Raw genomic sequence first — 13,577 nt, 5'->3', positions numbered from 1 at the left:
CAAAGACCAGTGGTAAGTAAAAGATAATAATCTGATTGTAGACTGAAGTGAAACAAAACCTGGCTTTGATATGCTATTTTCTCTCTGACAATTAAAATTAAAAATACTCTTACTTATATTTAGATTCTGTTTCTATTGCATGGGATTCAGTTAGTATTTCATTGCAGTGAATCAATCAAAACAAAAGCTTGGAGATATTGTCATGTTTTGTAAATTATAAGTTACTTCTTTTTGCTAATTTCAAATTATTTCCTACTTTGACTTTTAGAATTGTCTAATGTTGTGGAAGCGAAAAATTTGGTTGACAATTTTTAATGTGTTGATTGATTTTGCAAGAATATGAAACCATCATCTCAAAACTTTGCTATATTCTCCTGAAATTCTTTCATGGAAACATTAAAAATACTTACAAACCTATTACTACTGGTATTGTTTAATTTTGTAATATTGAATTCTGTTTTAATTGGCACTTTACAATTTGTATGTTATGTAAAACTTTACCATAAATGATTGAATTTTTCAAAATATCACATATAATTCTCAGAAAAAAAGCTTATTTTACTAAAATTAAACTTACTTTAAAAATAAATCAGGATGTGCAAAAAAATCTGCATACATTTCTAACAGTGATCGCCGCTCCAATATAAATGTTGGTAAAACAACTTTGGTTAAATCCATTCCTATCCTAACTTGTGATAATAAATGAGCTATTACACTACCATGACTTTCTAAAGATCCCACTGGAAAATAATAAATGAGCTATTACATACACTCCCATGACTTTCTAAAGATCCCACTGGAAAATAATAAATGAGCTGTTACACTACCATGACTTTCTAAAGATCCCACTGGAAAATAATAAACGAGCTATTACACTCCCATGACTTTCTAAAGATCCCACTGGAAAATAATAAATGAGCTATTACACTCCCATGACTTTCTAAAGATCCCACTGGAAAATAATAAATGAGCTGTTACACTACCATGACTTTCTAAAGATCCCACTGGAAAATAATAAACGAGCTATTACACTCCCATGACTTTCTAAAGATCCCACTGGAAAATAATGAATGAGCTATTACACTCCCATGACTTTCTAAAGATCCCACTGGAAAATAATAAACGAGCTATTACACTCCCATGACTTTCTAAAGATCCCACTGGAAAATAATGAATGAGCTATTACACTACCATGACTTTCTAAAGATACCACTGGAAAATAATAAATGAGCTATTACACTACCATGACTTTCTAAAGATCCCACTGGAAAAAAGAATTATGTACATGACACAATTTACTTCTACAAATTCTACTAAGAAATATCACTCTAAAATTATTATATCCTATTTGAAAACTCCAAATGTTTAAATATTTTTAATAAACGTCAGAACATTTTAGTATTACTGGGGTCTTTGAAATCCAAGTGGTCCAAGTATTCATCTACAGCAATAACTAGCCTGTCAACACTACAGGTTGAGTTTGAAACCACACTTGTGGCAGATGCTTTAGACTCAGATCTTACCTGACTAAGATAGTCAGGTTTCCTGCGGAAGATCATTATTTTCTTTGGATACTACTGCTTACTCCACCAAATTAAATGATTGCAACGATATAGTTAAAAGAGTTTTGAAAGTGACATTCACCACAAACAAACAATCAATCAGTATAGCTTATAATTTTACTCCTAAAACAGTATAAGATATTAATGTAGTACATTTTAGAACACCGTCTGACATATACATTATAGTGATGACAAACAGAGTATTTCCAATATACCTATTTTATCAAAAATTAAGAATACATGATTGCTTCACGGATATCAGATCTCATAATCAATTAAATAAGGAAATTTAATGTATAGATAATTATATTTTATAAATATATATGAACCAAGGTTATTTGTGTTTTACTTACAATTTTCTTTGTCTAACTCATCATACAATTCTAAAAAAATAATAAAAGAAAATACAATATATTAAGGTGGTACCCAACACTTTCACTAAAATTAATTTGGCTCGTTTAATTTTCATAAAATTTTGTCAAAGTATTTACTTTAACCCTTTAACAAAAATATAAAAATTTAAAAAATTTTGAACCAACCGTTTTGTCTGAAAAATTACACTGGTTATATAGCAGTTTGACAAAGACCAATTTTGATCATTGAGAAGCTTAATATTCCTTTTACAACACAACGTAATTAAAACGTTTAGCTGACTTTACAGAGTTATCTCCCTGTAGTGTTAGGTACCACCTTAAATAAACTCAACTTTGTAAATGTACCTTTATTTCAAAAAAGTTTCCATTCACTCTCATCGTTTCAAATCAATTCAGATAAAATCCCCAAAATACTCCATTGAGTAAATGGGATCTTGAAGGAAGATAAAAGACTGGGACAAGAAACGCATCAAAATAAAGCCTAGTTTTAGCCTTAAATTATGTTTTATCAACACCTCTTAAAACCAGTTTAAAGTTTGATAATACAAGGGGAGATAAGAAAAGAAATATTTTGTACAAGATTATAAAGACCTTACCATCATAATAATCATCATCAGAAGCTATGACTTGTGGCTGGACTATTGCTTCTTCTGTACTGGGTGAGGAGTCTGGTGTGCTTCCCTTTCTATAGATAATAATAATATGATGTTTCATCAAAGATAAGATACATTAAAATTTTGTTTGTATGCAATTTTTTCTCTGAGCGCTCAAATCTTTTGAATGCATAATCGGTTTGCTATCTGTAATTAATATGTATTCTCAAGCTGGTGATCAAGGACTAAATGTAATAAAAAGAAAACAAATGTACAGAGAAAAAATCAAGAGGCAAGCTGGTCCATATTGTGAACTTGGAAGGAGGACATCCTTTGAGTTTTTATTAGATAATCCACTGCATAACTTTATATTTTGTAATAAATATCATCAAAAATGCTATAAGGTTTAAACTGTATTTCAAGTCCTGTGGATTCAGTTATTTTCGTTGAAACCAATTTTCGAGGATTGCGGAAACTTGCCTTTTAGTGAATATGTGATTTCATTGTTTTGCCAAAGTCTGCATACTACCTAATAGATAATTTGTTGTTCATTGACCATTTAAATTTGTGGGTCACCTGTACCCACGAAAAATCATGAAAATTGGTATCCAACTGATAATAATATATCCACAGTAGATGAAACGAAGATATAAATATTAGTCCTTTAATACGCTATTTCCTAATATTCAACAATTTTGTATGCATCATACACATCCTTATTTCCCAAATATATTAAAACCTTAACTTACTGAGGTGTAGAGGATGCTGACTTAAAGTCTTCAGCATCATAAAAATCTTCATCCTCGCTACTGGAGTAAGATCTCTCAGGCATGACTGTGTCTGTTTGAGGTAAACTTTCCTCATCTTTAAATAAACATATTCATCTATAGAGTAAATCTAACATAAAAAGAATAATTTTGTCAAGACAAAGAAACATTTGTGCAAGAAATAAATATTAAAATTAAACATATAAAACTCTTTATTATATGTATGATTAAATTTAAATCTAGCACTCTCTAGAATTACCTTTGACAAACAAATTCATCTGAATCTTCAAATTAAAAAAAAAAAGATTATTGAACAATACAAAAAACAAAACCATTGAACGACCATGCAACAATCACATACATGTTGTACTAGCAATCAGCATGAGCATAAATACCATCACTATAAAATAGCTGTTATATGTTTTATTATTATTTATGATATTTGTTTTTTATGAGTCTGTAGAAAATGGTCACCAAATTAGAAAGCATCCCAAAGACTAATATAAAAAATATCTAGAAAATCAAATGACATTGAATATATTCTATGCTAAATAATTTATCGGAAGTTTATTTTGTACTATATTAAGTTGAAGCAGTAGTAAAGTATAATACTACAAGCTGTTATTGTAGCATACAATTCTATATTTTGCTGTAAATAATTTGGCTATACTATACTCTGTATACCGTCATGCAACAATAAATTTCCCACAGACAACACACTACATGTTCATGATTGTTATCAAAGATGCAATAGCACATAAATATCATTTTCATTAAATTTCTAATTTTTCAGCATATAAATATTACCTCAATCTGATGAAAAACATGAGATAACATAAAGCATAAGCTAAATGTACCAGTACTGAACATTTTCCCAACATAATGCTTCAAATTTGTTTCCAATAAAAAAATGTCACAGAGTCATTACTACTCTTTCGTTTCTGATCATAAAATTTATGATCAAATCAGATTTTAGGCACAAAAATTCTGGGTTTTTTTTCTCAGTCATATGCTTGTAGGCTTCCTCTAACTAGATGTGTCTGCAGAGGAAATGTCCTTTAGACAGGTTTTTACTTCAAACTAAAATTTTGTAGCCTTCTCTTACTTAAGAAACATTTAATGTAAATTTGAATACGATGTGATTTAAGATAAACGTATATTTTTCTGAAACTTTACTAAAAATATTCATTTTCCAATGGAACATTATCAAACTAACTTCATTTATGATTGGATGTATGGTTCAAGTGGAGCTATTTGGAAACCAAAAATTGACCCAAATTGCAGTTAATTTAATAGGACCATGTGAGCTAGAAAGTTATGAAATGTTCCAAAAATGACACTGCAACCTTGCCCTTCAAGCAAAAGCTTCAAAAGTCAATTTGGATTTTGTTTTCTCAAAGAGCATTTACATATACAAAATGTATAGCAGGTTTTTTTTTTAAGACTAAGACTAAGACCAGACATTTACTGTTCATTTGTATGCCAAATTATGTACTTTTTTTTCATTTAGATAAAATGAATTTAGTCAACATAGATTAAGTATTTGGTAGAAAAATCTTATAAATTGATAAAACATGCATCATGTGAAAAAATAAATTCAGATATGTGTCTATGTATTGGCAGTAATTCTACTATTTTACTTCATATCAATACTATTTTATTTTTTTATAAACTGGCTATTCCTGTATAAATCCTAATAGATTTCATGCTACTTTCATGACTTAGCAATCAGTACACAAAAGTGTTCAAGACAAAAGAAAATATGACTGAATAATGGCTATATAATGATTGGTTAATATATGAATTATAAATATGTTAATTCAGAGATTATGCTTTTTAGTATATCTTGCAATACATCAAAACATGCAATACATGTAATATGAGACAGGCATTACCTGTAAATGGGGACGAAGTCTGTATGAATTATTTTTTTGTAACTTAAATATTTGTTAAAAAAAAGAAACAGAAATACCGTAACGTTTCCGATTTTGGTTCTGTTGTTAGGGATTTTAGTAATAGTTGTGACGTTATTTAAGTTATGACGTCATATGCAATGTAAACAAAGAAACGCTATCATCAGGTAACGTTTTTTCATATCAAGGAATTATTAAAAATGAAACTGGTATTGCGTTCCTTCCTATTTTATTCTAGACTGATAAATATATATTTAACTCAAAGTTTCATACAAAAGAGACCAGAAAAAGGAAGTACATTGTAGATTTCTGCGCAGATGAGGGAATTCAAAACATGACATCAAAAACAAGAGGCTGTCACAACGACAGCAAACCGGATTTATTAACATTTATTTGTGTCCTGGCAATATCACAAGAACCATAACTGATGAATGCTGAAAGTGAAAATCGTCAATATCAAATTTGACCTCCATTTTGTAGTCAGTATCAACATATTAAAATTTGAAAAGCTTAGATTGAATGGTTCATTAGTAAATGCAACAACGTGAATGGAAACACCATTTTACAATCTTTCAAGAACCATAACTCCTGAACGGTAAAAGTCAAAATCGTCATTATTGAACTTGACCTCTATTTTGTCATCAGTAACAACATATAAAAATTTCAAAAGCTTTGGTTGAATGGTTTATGAGAAAATGCACAGACACGACTGGAAACACCATTTTTCAATCTTTCAAGAACCATAACTCCTGAACGGTAAAAGTCAAAATCGTCATTATTGAACTTGACCTCCATTTTGTTATCAGTAACAATATATTAAAATTTGGGAAGCTTTGGTAGTACAGTTCATGCGTAAATGCACGGACATGACTGGAAACTCCATTTTTCAATCTTTTAAGAACCATAACTCCTGAACCGTAAAAGTCAAAATCGTCATTATTGAACTTGACCTCCATTTTGTCATCGGTAACAATATATTAAAATTTGGGAAGCTTTGGTTGAACAGTTCATGCGTAAATGCACAGACACGACTGGAAACTCCATTTTTCAATCTTTCAAGAACCATAACTCCTGAACGGTAAAAGTCAAAATCGTCATTATTGAACTTGACCTCCATTTTGTCATCAGTAACAATATATTAAAATTTGGGAAGCTTTGGTTGAACAGTTCATGCGTAAATGCACAGACACGACTGGAAACTCCATTTTTCAATCTTTCAAGAACCATAACTCCTGAACGGTAAAAGTCAAAATCGCCATTATTGAACTTGACATTCATTTAGTTGTCAGTAACAACATATTAAAATTTTAAAAGCTTTGGTTGAACGGTTCAAGAGTTAATGCACGGACAACATTTGATTCCAGCCCGCCGTACATCCCCAAATCAATAACCGAAAATCCGGTTAAAAATTGAATGATTGTTTAGTTCATTAGTACAATGAAAATTTTCCCCAAATTTTTTTTTTTTTTTATTGATTTTTCTACTGTTATTGGGGACTTACTTCGTCTTGCTATCAAATATATGCAAGCATAAACAAACTAAACCAGAATTAAATGAGCATATTATTTCCTATGATAGCATAACAACAACAAATGTATGCATTCATGCTTCTACATGACACAATAATCTTGGAAATTTCTGCTAAAGGATTTCCTTTTACTTTACTTTTGTTTTTAAAGAAAACAGTCAATTTTCCCAACATTAAAACTAGAATATTTTCCAAACGGAATTTGGTGATATCATACAAAAAGAACAGCCTGTTGTCACTATCAAAGTTTTCTTTGACCAAGAAAAAATGGTCAAAGGTTTAGAAGGATTTTTCATAGTGAAAACTGTTAAAAAACACTTTGAACAAAATCTTTATTGGATTAGAATCTTAGTAATCCTTGTTTTCAAGAAACCTGGATGGACTCTTGACAGGAATTTTCTAATCATAGTGCAGTTTAGGAATGATACCTTTTAGTTAACAAAATAAAACTATAATCAAAAATCTAAGTACATGTTTAAATTCAGCATATCAAAGATTAAATCCCCAAGAATTCAATTTTTGTTAAAATCAAACTAAGTTTAATTTTGGACCCTTTGGACCTTAATGTAGACCAATTTGAAAACAGGACCAAAAATTAGGAAACTAAAGACATGGTTAGATTCGGCATATCAAAGAACCCAAATAATTCAATTTTTGATGAAATCAAACACAAACAAAAGTATAATTTTGGCCCCTTTTGGCCCCTAATTTCTTAACTGTTGGTATCCAAAAACTCCCAAAAACAATTGTAACCTTCCTTTTGGTGTCATTAACCTTGTGTTTAAATTTCATAGATTTCTATTTAGTTATACTAAATTAATTGTGCGAAAAACCAAGAAAAATACTAATTTGTGCCCCTTTTTGGCCCCTAATTCCTAAACTGTTGGGACTAAAATACCCAAAATCAATCCCAACCTTCCTTTAGTGGTTATAAACCTGGTGTTTAAATTTTATTGATTTCAATATACTAATACTAAAGTTATTATCCGGAAATAATCCTTCTTCAGACAACACTGACGACGACGACGACGACGATGACGACAACGCATGATACCAATATACGACATTTTTTTTTCAAATTTTTGCAGTCATATAATAAGAACATGTAGCAGATTGAATATCATTTTGTTCATTTAAAAATATTTCAATTTTGACTGGGTCACCATTGTTCTTTGACAAAGGTGTTGATAAAAATATTTGATATCAGAAACAGATGGCTTTGAAAAAGTTTTCTTTGACCAAGTATTTAATGGAAAACTTCAATAGTGACAACAGGAAAAATTGACTAGTTGTTGGAAATACTGGGACATTTCTATTGTGAAACCCTGCAAAAATCTCCACAGCAAAAGCAAACATATCCCAAGGTTTATGACAACAACTCTAACCTACCAGGAGACAAAGTCTGCACTGAAGGCTTAATACCAATAACTCTATTGCGTCGAAAGTTTGAAGAACCTGAAGAAATAATGTGCTGTATAAAAACAAATTCTTTATTTTTTGCCATTTCAAATTTTTCAATTTCTCACTCTTTTTTTTACTCTTGAATAAATTAAAAACAAATTTGATCTACACAGCTTTTGTATAAAACTACAAATAAATCATGTCAACAACTACGTGAAATGCTTTACCCAAATCAAGATAAAAATATTTTGTTTTAACTTTTTGATCATGCCTAGAAATAAACTGATATGATGTTTTAGTAAATTTTACTAAAATATTGAAGATATAAATAAAAGATAAAATATTAAATATACATTCAGTTTTTATATCAATAAAAAGCAGTATGTATTAAAAATTTCAAATGGCTTGTGATCTGAATTCAGAAAAACTACGACCATGCTATATAAAACTTAAAATAATCATGGAATAACTAATCAATGAATTGAAAAATAAAAAAAATAATAAATAAGTGACCCAACTAACATGAATTCACTACAAAATAAAAAAAGATGTAAACATACATGTGAATATTATTATTATATGGTATTAGTTCAACATGGCCAACACTACTGTAAAGTGATCTATTTTCGCAGAGTATAAATCCGAAGTTGTATAACTAAACTTGTTTGATAAGTTTTATCATCATATTTTTCTTGTCCCTGATTTTCATCATACGTTAAAATAAAATAATTTCTATAGAATATTTCCATACTTTTCTCAACATCAGTGAAAATATCTGACTTAACAGTAATGATCAATGTACTGACAATCAAAGAAATTCATCTCAATAGTATTGTCAAACCCATACCCGTAGCCAGGGGGGTTTCGGACAAACCCCCTCTTGAAATCAAATTGTGACTGTTAAAGTCAACGTTTTGTTTAAATTGTGACTGTTAAAGTCGAGTTCATGAGTCCAACGAACCCCCCCCATGGAAATTCCTGGCTACGGGCCTGAAACCTGTATATAAAGGTCACCCTTGGGGACAAAAAAATATGACCTTATAAGTACATAAGTACTATGCATTATTACAACAAGAAGAGGAGACCTGAAAAGACAGGTTTTTCAATGATTAGAGGGGAATGCATTGTAGGTTTAAATGTACTTCTAAAGAATTTCTCTGGTTGTCTTCTACAGGTGCTATTTTACGATATTTTCTCACATTACAATACACCTTATTGCTATTAAGTCTCATCTGAGAAAAAACAGTCACTTAGACAACTGTTTGTGTCAGAGGAAAAACAATTCATAATGAGCTTAAGGAGGAAAAAGTTTAGAAAGTGACCATTTTGAAATTTTGATAATGCATAATCCATTTTTTTAAAATACTAATTAAAGTAATACAAAGGTTTACTTCCGTTGGATAATGGTTGTTGGTGAGATATTTCATGCTATTAAAAAAATTGTAACTTCTGTGTTTTCTTTTTTGTGAATTATTTTGAAAAGGTGAAAAAAAATACTTCTCAACCTTTTAAACCCATTTTCTCATCATAAAAATTAAAGTTACTCAAACAATATGTTGTATTGAGTAATGGAAGAAAAGAATGATTATATTTTACTACAAAAATACTTGTAAACCTTTTTAACTCATGTTTTAATTGTAATATTTAAATTTGATCAAATATATGAAGTTATATGAGAAAAGAAGTGATTATACTTTACTACACACCTGCTATTTTACCCGACCCAAAATAATCATAGTCAGCATCGTTTGTAAGAATACTTTCATGCATGGATCCATTCATAACAGGACCTTTCAAACTTTCCTGTAATACATATATATTGTGTATAAAATATGTTACCAAGTAAGTCTGTATCAATATCATTGTGAATTTTCAAAAATAAAAACAAAGTTATATGATTTTCTTGAATCTACAGATTTTTTTATCACTTTATTTTTACATTGTAATTCATTTCTCATCTCTGATAAATAAATAAAATACCATAGATAAGAAATGAATAACTATTTTAGAATATTTGCATATCAAGAATTTAGAATTTAGAATTTTTAAATTGAAAAAAACCAAACAAACAAGAATGTGTCCATAGTACAAGGATGCCCCACTCGCACTATCATTTTCGATGTTCAATGGACCGTGAAATAGGGGTCAAAAGTTTAATTTGGAATTTAAATTAGAAAGATCATATTATAGGGAACATGTGTACTAAGTTTCAAGTTGATGTGACTTCAACTTCATCAAAAACTACCTTGACCAAAAACTTTAACCTGAAGCAGGACGAACGGACGAACGAACGAACGGACGAACGAATGAACAGACAGACCCACAGACCAGAAAACATAATGCCCCTCTACTATCGTAGGTGGGGCATAAAAAATGATTTTTGTAACAAGACTAACCATGCTAACTGGATATATGAAATTATAACCTTTGATATCTAACATTTTTATAGTTTATAGTTTAATATTATGGTTCTGGTTATCTGCAGCATTATGTTAAAGCATATCTTTAATAAAAATAGATCCTGTTTTATAGTATTTCTTAGACATTTGTAACATTTCTTCGGCAACTGTTGAAGTATTACCTTTGATATCTGTAACATTACAATGGCATGCTTTATAGCTTCTATCATGTTCTAAAATAGAAAAAAAACATATAACAGTAATTTAGGCAACCATAAAATAAATAAATAAATATCATGATTTTAACTGTAAACAAAAAATCATCCCACCTCTTAACAAGAAAAAAGTATTTTAGCTATGCATAATACAGCTAGTCTATCACTTAAAGACCATGTTTCTAATAGGATTCCTTCTTAAGCTTTTATATTGTTGGGTCAGTGGCTCATTTATGTTTATACCAATCTTTATAAATACAGGTTCTCCTATAAGTATTGTTTCATGTTAGGGTGAAGGTTGGAGCCTGTTAAAAAAATCAAACTTACTGCATTTGTTTTCACCTGTCCTAAGTCAGGAACCTGTTGTTCAGTGGTTGTTGTTTGTTGATGTGGTTCATAAGTGTTTCTCATTTCTCGATTTTTGTATAGATTAGACCTTTGGTTTTCATGTTTGAATGGTTTAACACTAGTAAATTTGGGGTCCTTTATAGCTTACAATTCAGTGTTGGCCAAGGATCAGTGTTGTTTGACCTGTAATGGTTAAATTTTACACATTGTGACTTGGAGGGAGAGATGTCTGATTCGCACTCATACCACATCTTCTTATATCTGTATCCCTAGACATTGTCAACTATTAACTTACCTCTGCTGTGACTTTGATGACATTATATCTCTCTCGTGTTGATTCATCTTCACATGCATCTATTCTTGTTTCCAAGGACTAAAAATGAACACCAAAAATATAATACACATAAAGAAAGCAAGTTTACAATTTGGAAATAAGTATGGCGTTCATTATCACTGAACTAGTATATATTTGTTTAGGGGCCAGCTGAAGGACGCCTCAGGGTGCGGGAATTTCTCGCTACATTGAAGACCTGTTGGTGACCTTCTGCTGTTGTTTTTTCTATGGTCGGGTTGTTGTCTCTTTGACGCATTCCCAATTTCCATTCTCAATTTTATTACCTTAATGTTTTTTTTTTATTTTATCATAAAGATTTTGGTCATTTCACTTCAACAATATGGCTGTAAGGAAACATTGTGTTTGCCAATTTTTCAAGCCTACAGAATTCATTTAAGGCATAACACCTGTTCTATCATTGTAGTTTATCTGGTTTTGTTGCTATATTCCTGTCTATTTTTATCTGTTAAGTTTCTTAAAGTCACCTGAAATAAGACTTGTGATAGTCAAAATCTTTATCTTGTGTGATTATGTCAGGCAACTGGTGACCAAGAGATATTGAGTGACAGTACATAAATAGCTGGAAAAAACAACTATTCAAGCTACACTTCAATTATGTTCAAATGAAACTTTCATCACAGAAAATCTTTGAATGACCTCAAAGATGAAGAGCAGCAGTATATTGACATTCAAGGTCGTATGGTGACCTAAAGTTGTTAATTTCTGTGTTTTTTGGTCTCTTGTGGAGAGTTGTCTTATTGGCATTCATACCATATCTTCTTTTTATAATAACCATACATATACAATACATTTTTTGTTGTTTACCTTAACTTGTTCTATCATTAACTGTAAATAAGCATCTGTTTCTGCAAGTTTGTACTCAAATTCTGCTTCTGTTGCAACTGGCACAAGTCCTTTTACCTGAAAAATTATACCATTTTCAATAAAAATTATAAATATTGAATGTAATAATAAATGGTTGATAACGAATAATAAAAGCAATAGAAAAAATGTTTCAAGTTTTGATAATTGCTTTAATTTTCTAGCAATTATACAGTGATGAAATTTTGATTCAAGAATCACCACAGTTAAAGGAAAGTGAAACAATCAGAGGTAACTCAAAATTTTGGTTTGGTAAAACCTTTACTACATATTAGGCTATCTAAGCATATGTAATTTTCATAATTAGAATAATGATGAAAATTTATAAATATTTTCATTGAACATTGATACAAATTGTGAGTTTCATTTTAGAAAGTGTTTTTGTTTTTCTGTACTTGTGATTTATTCTAATTTGGCAACTTTTAATCATTTTTAGGTGTAAAAGGTTGTTGTGATATTGTTTTTTAGTATAACTATTGACATGTATGTTACTCAATTAGTGAACTTAATTATTACTTAACAAGCTTTGAAACAAAAAATACAATGTGGATGTCTTTTCGCAATAATGAGGGGCAGCATCTTGTATGACACTGGCTTATACAGACCTTTTGGCTTCTTAAGGATCTGTGACACTTGAACCGAGAATTTGAGACCTTTGAACTATTAACATCATGAAACAATCATTTTTCCTTTCTGGTGTTAGCCATTTTCCTTTTAGATGCCACATTTTACAGAAATGTTTGGATGTTCAGCAATTGGGGGAAATAAAAATAAGGTTTATAAGAAAGATATTATATTTGTAAGGTAATGTGTTTAAAGATAACCTGATGATCAGCAGAGTGTCTCAGTATTGAATTTTCTAATCCCTGTATCCATTTTTCTCTTTCATCACCATCTCTTGCTGCAAATAATTTTAGTAAACTATTAACAGTGAAATTTCAACTGAAAATATTTTAAACCAAAAAGTGTTTTGATTTTTAGACTTTGAATGTAATATTGAATAAATGGTAAATACAAATTTCTTTGGACATAGAAAATCCTATACTTTTCAAGAACTATGGATAATAGCTACATGTTTATATAGTATGCCACAAAGTAAAGAACATTTAAAAAAGAAATCATGAGAAGAACAAGTAGTATTTTACTCAAGATTGACTTTTACCGTAATGGTTCCAGTCGACAGGAAGCCAATGAAAAGTTTGCATATTGTGGATTCATTATTATTTATTTGATACCAATTTTTATGGATTTTTCGGGTACA

General features: G+C 30.0%; 1 protein-coding gene across 4 annotated transcripts in view; it reads right to left on the bottom strand.

Moving 5' to 3' along the window:
* LOC139481369 (oxysterol-binding protein-related protein 9-like) overlaps positions 1 to 13,577 on the bottom strand; it is a 42,487-nt gene that overhangs the window by 25,578 nt on the left and 3,332 nt on the right. For 2 of the 4 annotated variants that reach the window (XM_071264672.1, XM_071264679.1), the window contains exons 4-13: positions 13,141 to 13,217; positions 12,260 to 12,355; positions 11,396 to 11,473; positions 10,720 to 10,770; positions 9,845 to 9,941; positions 8,127 to 8,192; positions 3,279 to 3,393; positions 2,533 to 2,621; positions 1,916 to 1,945; positions 578 to 740 (exon numbers count right to left, since the gene is read on the bottom strand). In XM_071264672.1, the coding sequence (XP_071120773.1) occupies positions 578 to 740; positions 1,916 to 1,945; positions 2,533 to 2,621; positions 3,279 to 3,393; positions 8,127 to 8,192; positions 9,845 to 9,941; positions 10,720 to 10,770; positions 11,396 to 11,473; positions 12,260 to 12,355; positions 13,141 to 13,217 (862 nt within the window). The remainder of the gene's footprint in view (positions 1 to 577; positions 741 to 1,915; positions 1,946 to 2,532; positions 2,622 to 3,278; positions 3,394 to 8,126; positions 8,193 to 9,844; positions 9,942 to 10,719; positions 10,771 to 11,395; positions 11,474 to 12,259; positions 12,356 to 13,140; positions 13,218 to 13,577) is intronic. The other 2 variants (XM_071264689.1, XM_071264697.1) reach the window with 1 other exon arrangement.

This window comes from Mytilus edulis, chromosome 1 (genome assembly GCF_963676685.1).
Source record: "Mytilus edulis chromosome 1, xbMytEdul2.2, whole genome shotgun sequence".
In the NCBI taxonomy this organism is placed as follows: Eukaryota; Metazoa; Mollusca; class Bivalvia; order Mytilida; family Mytilidae; genus Mytilus; species Mytilus edulis.
This window is presented reverse-complemented; position numbering and strand designations above follow the sequence as displayed.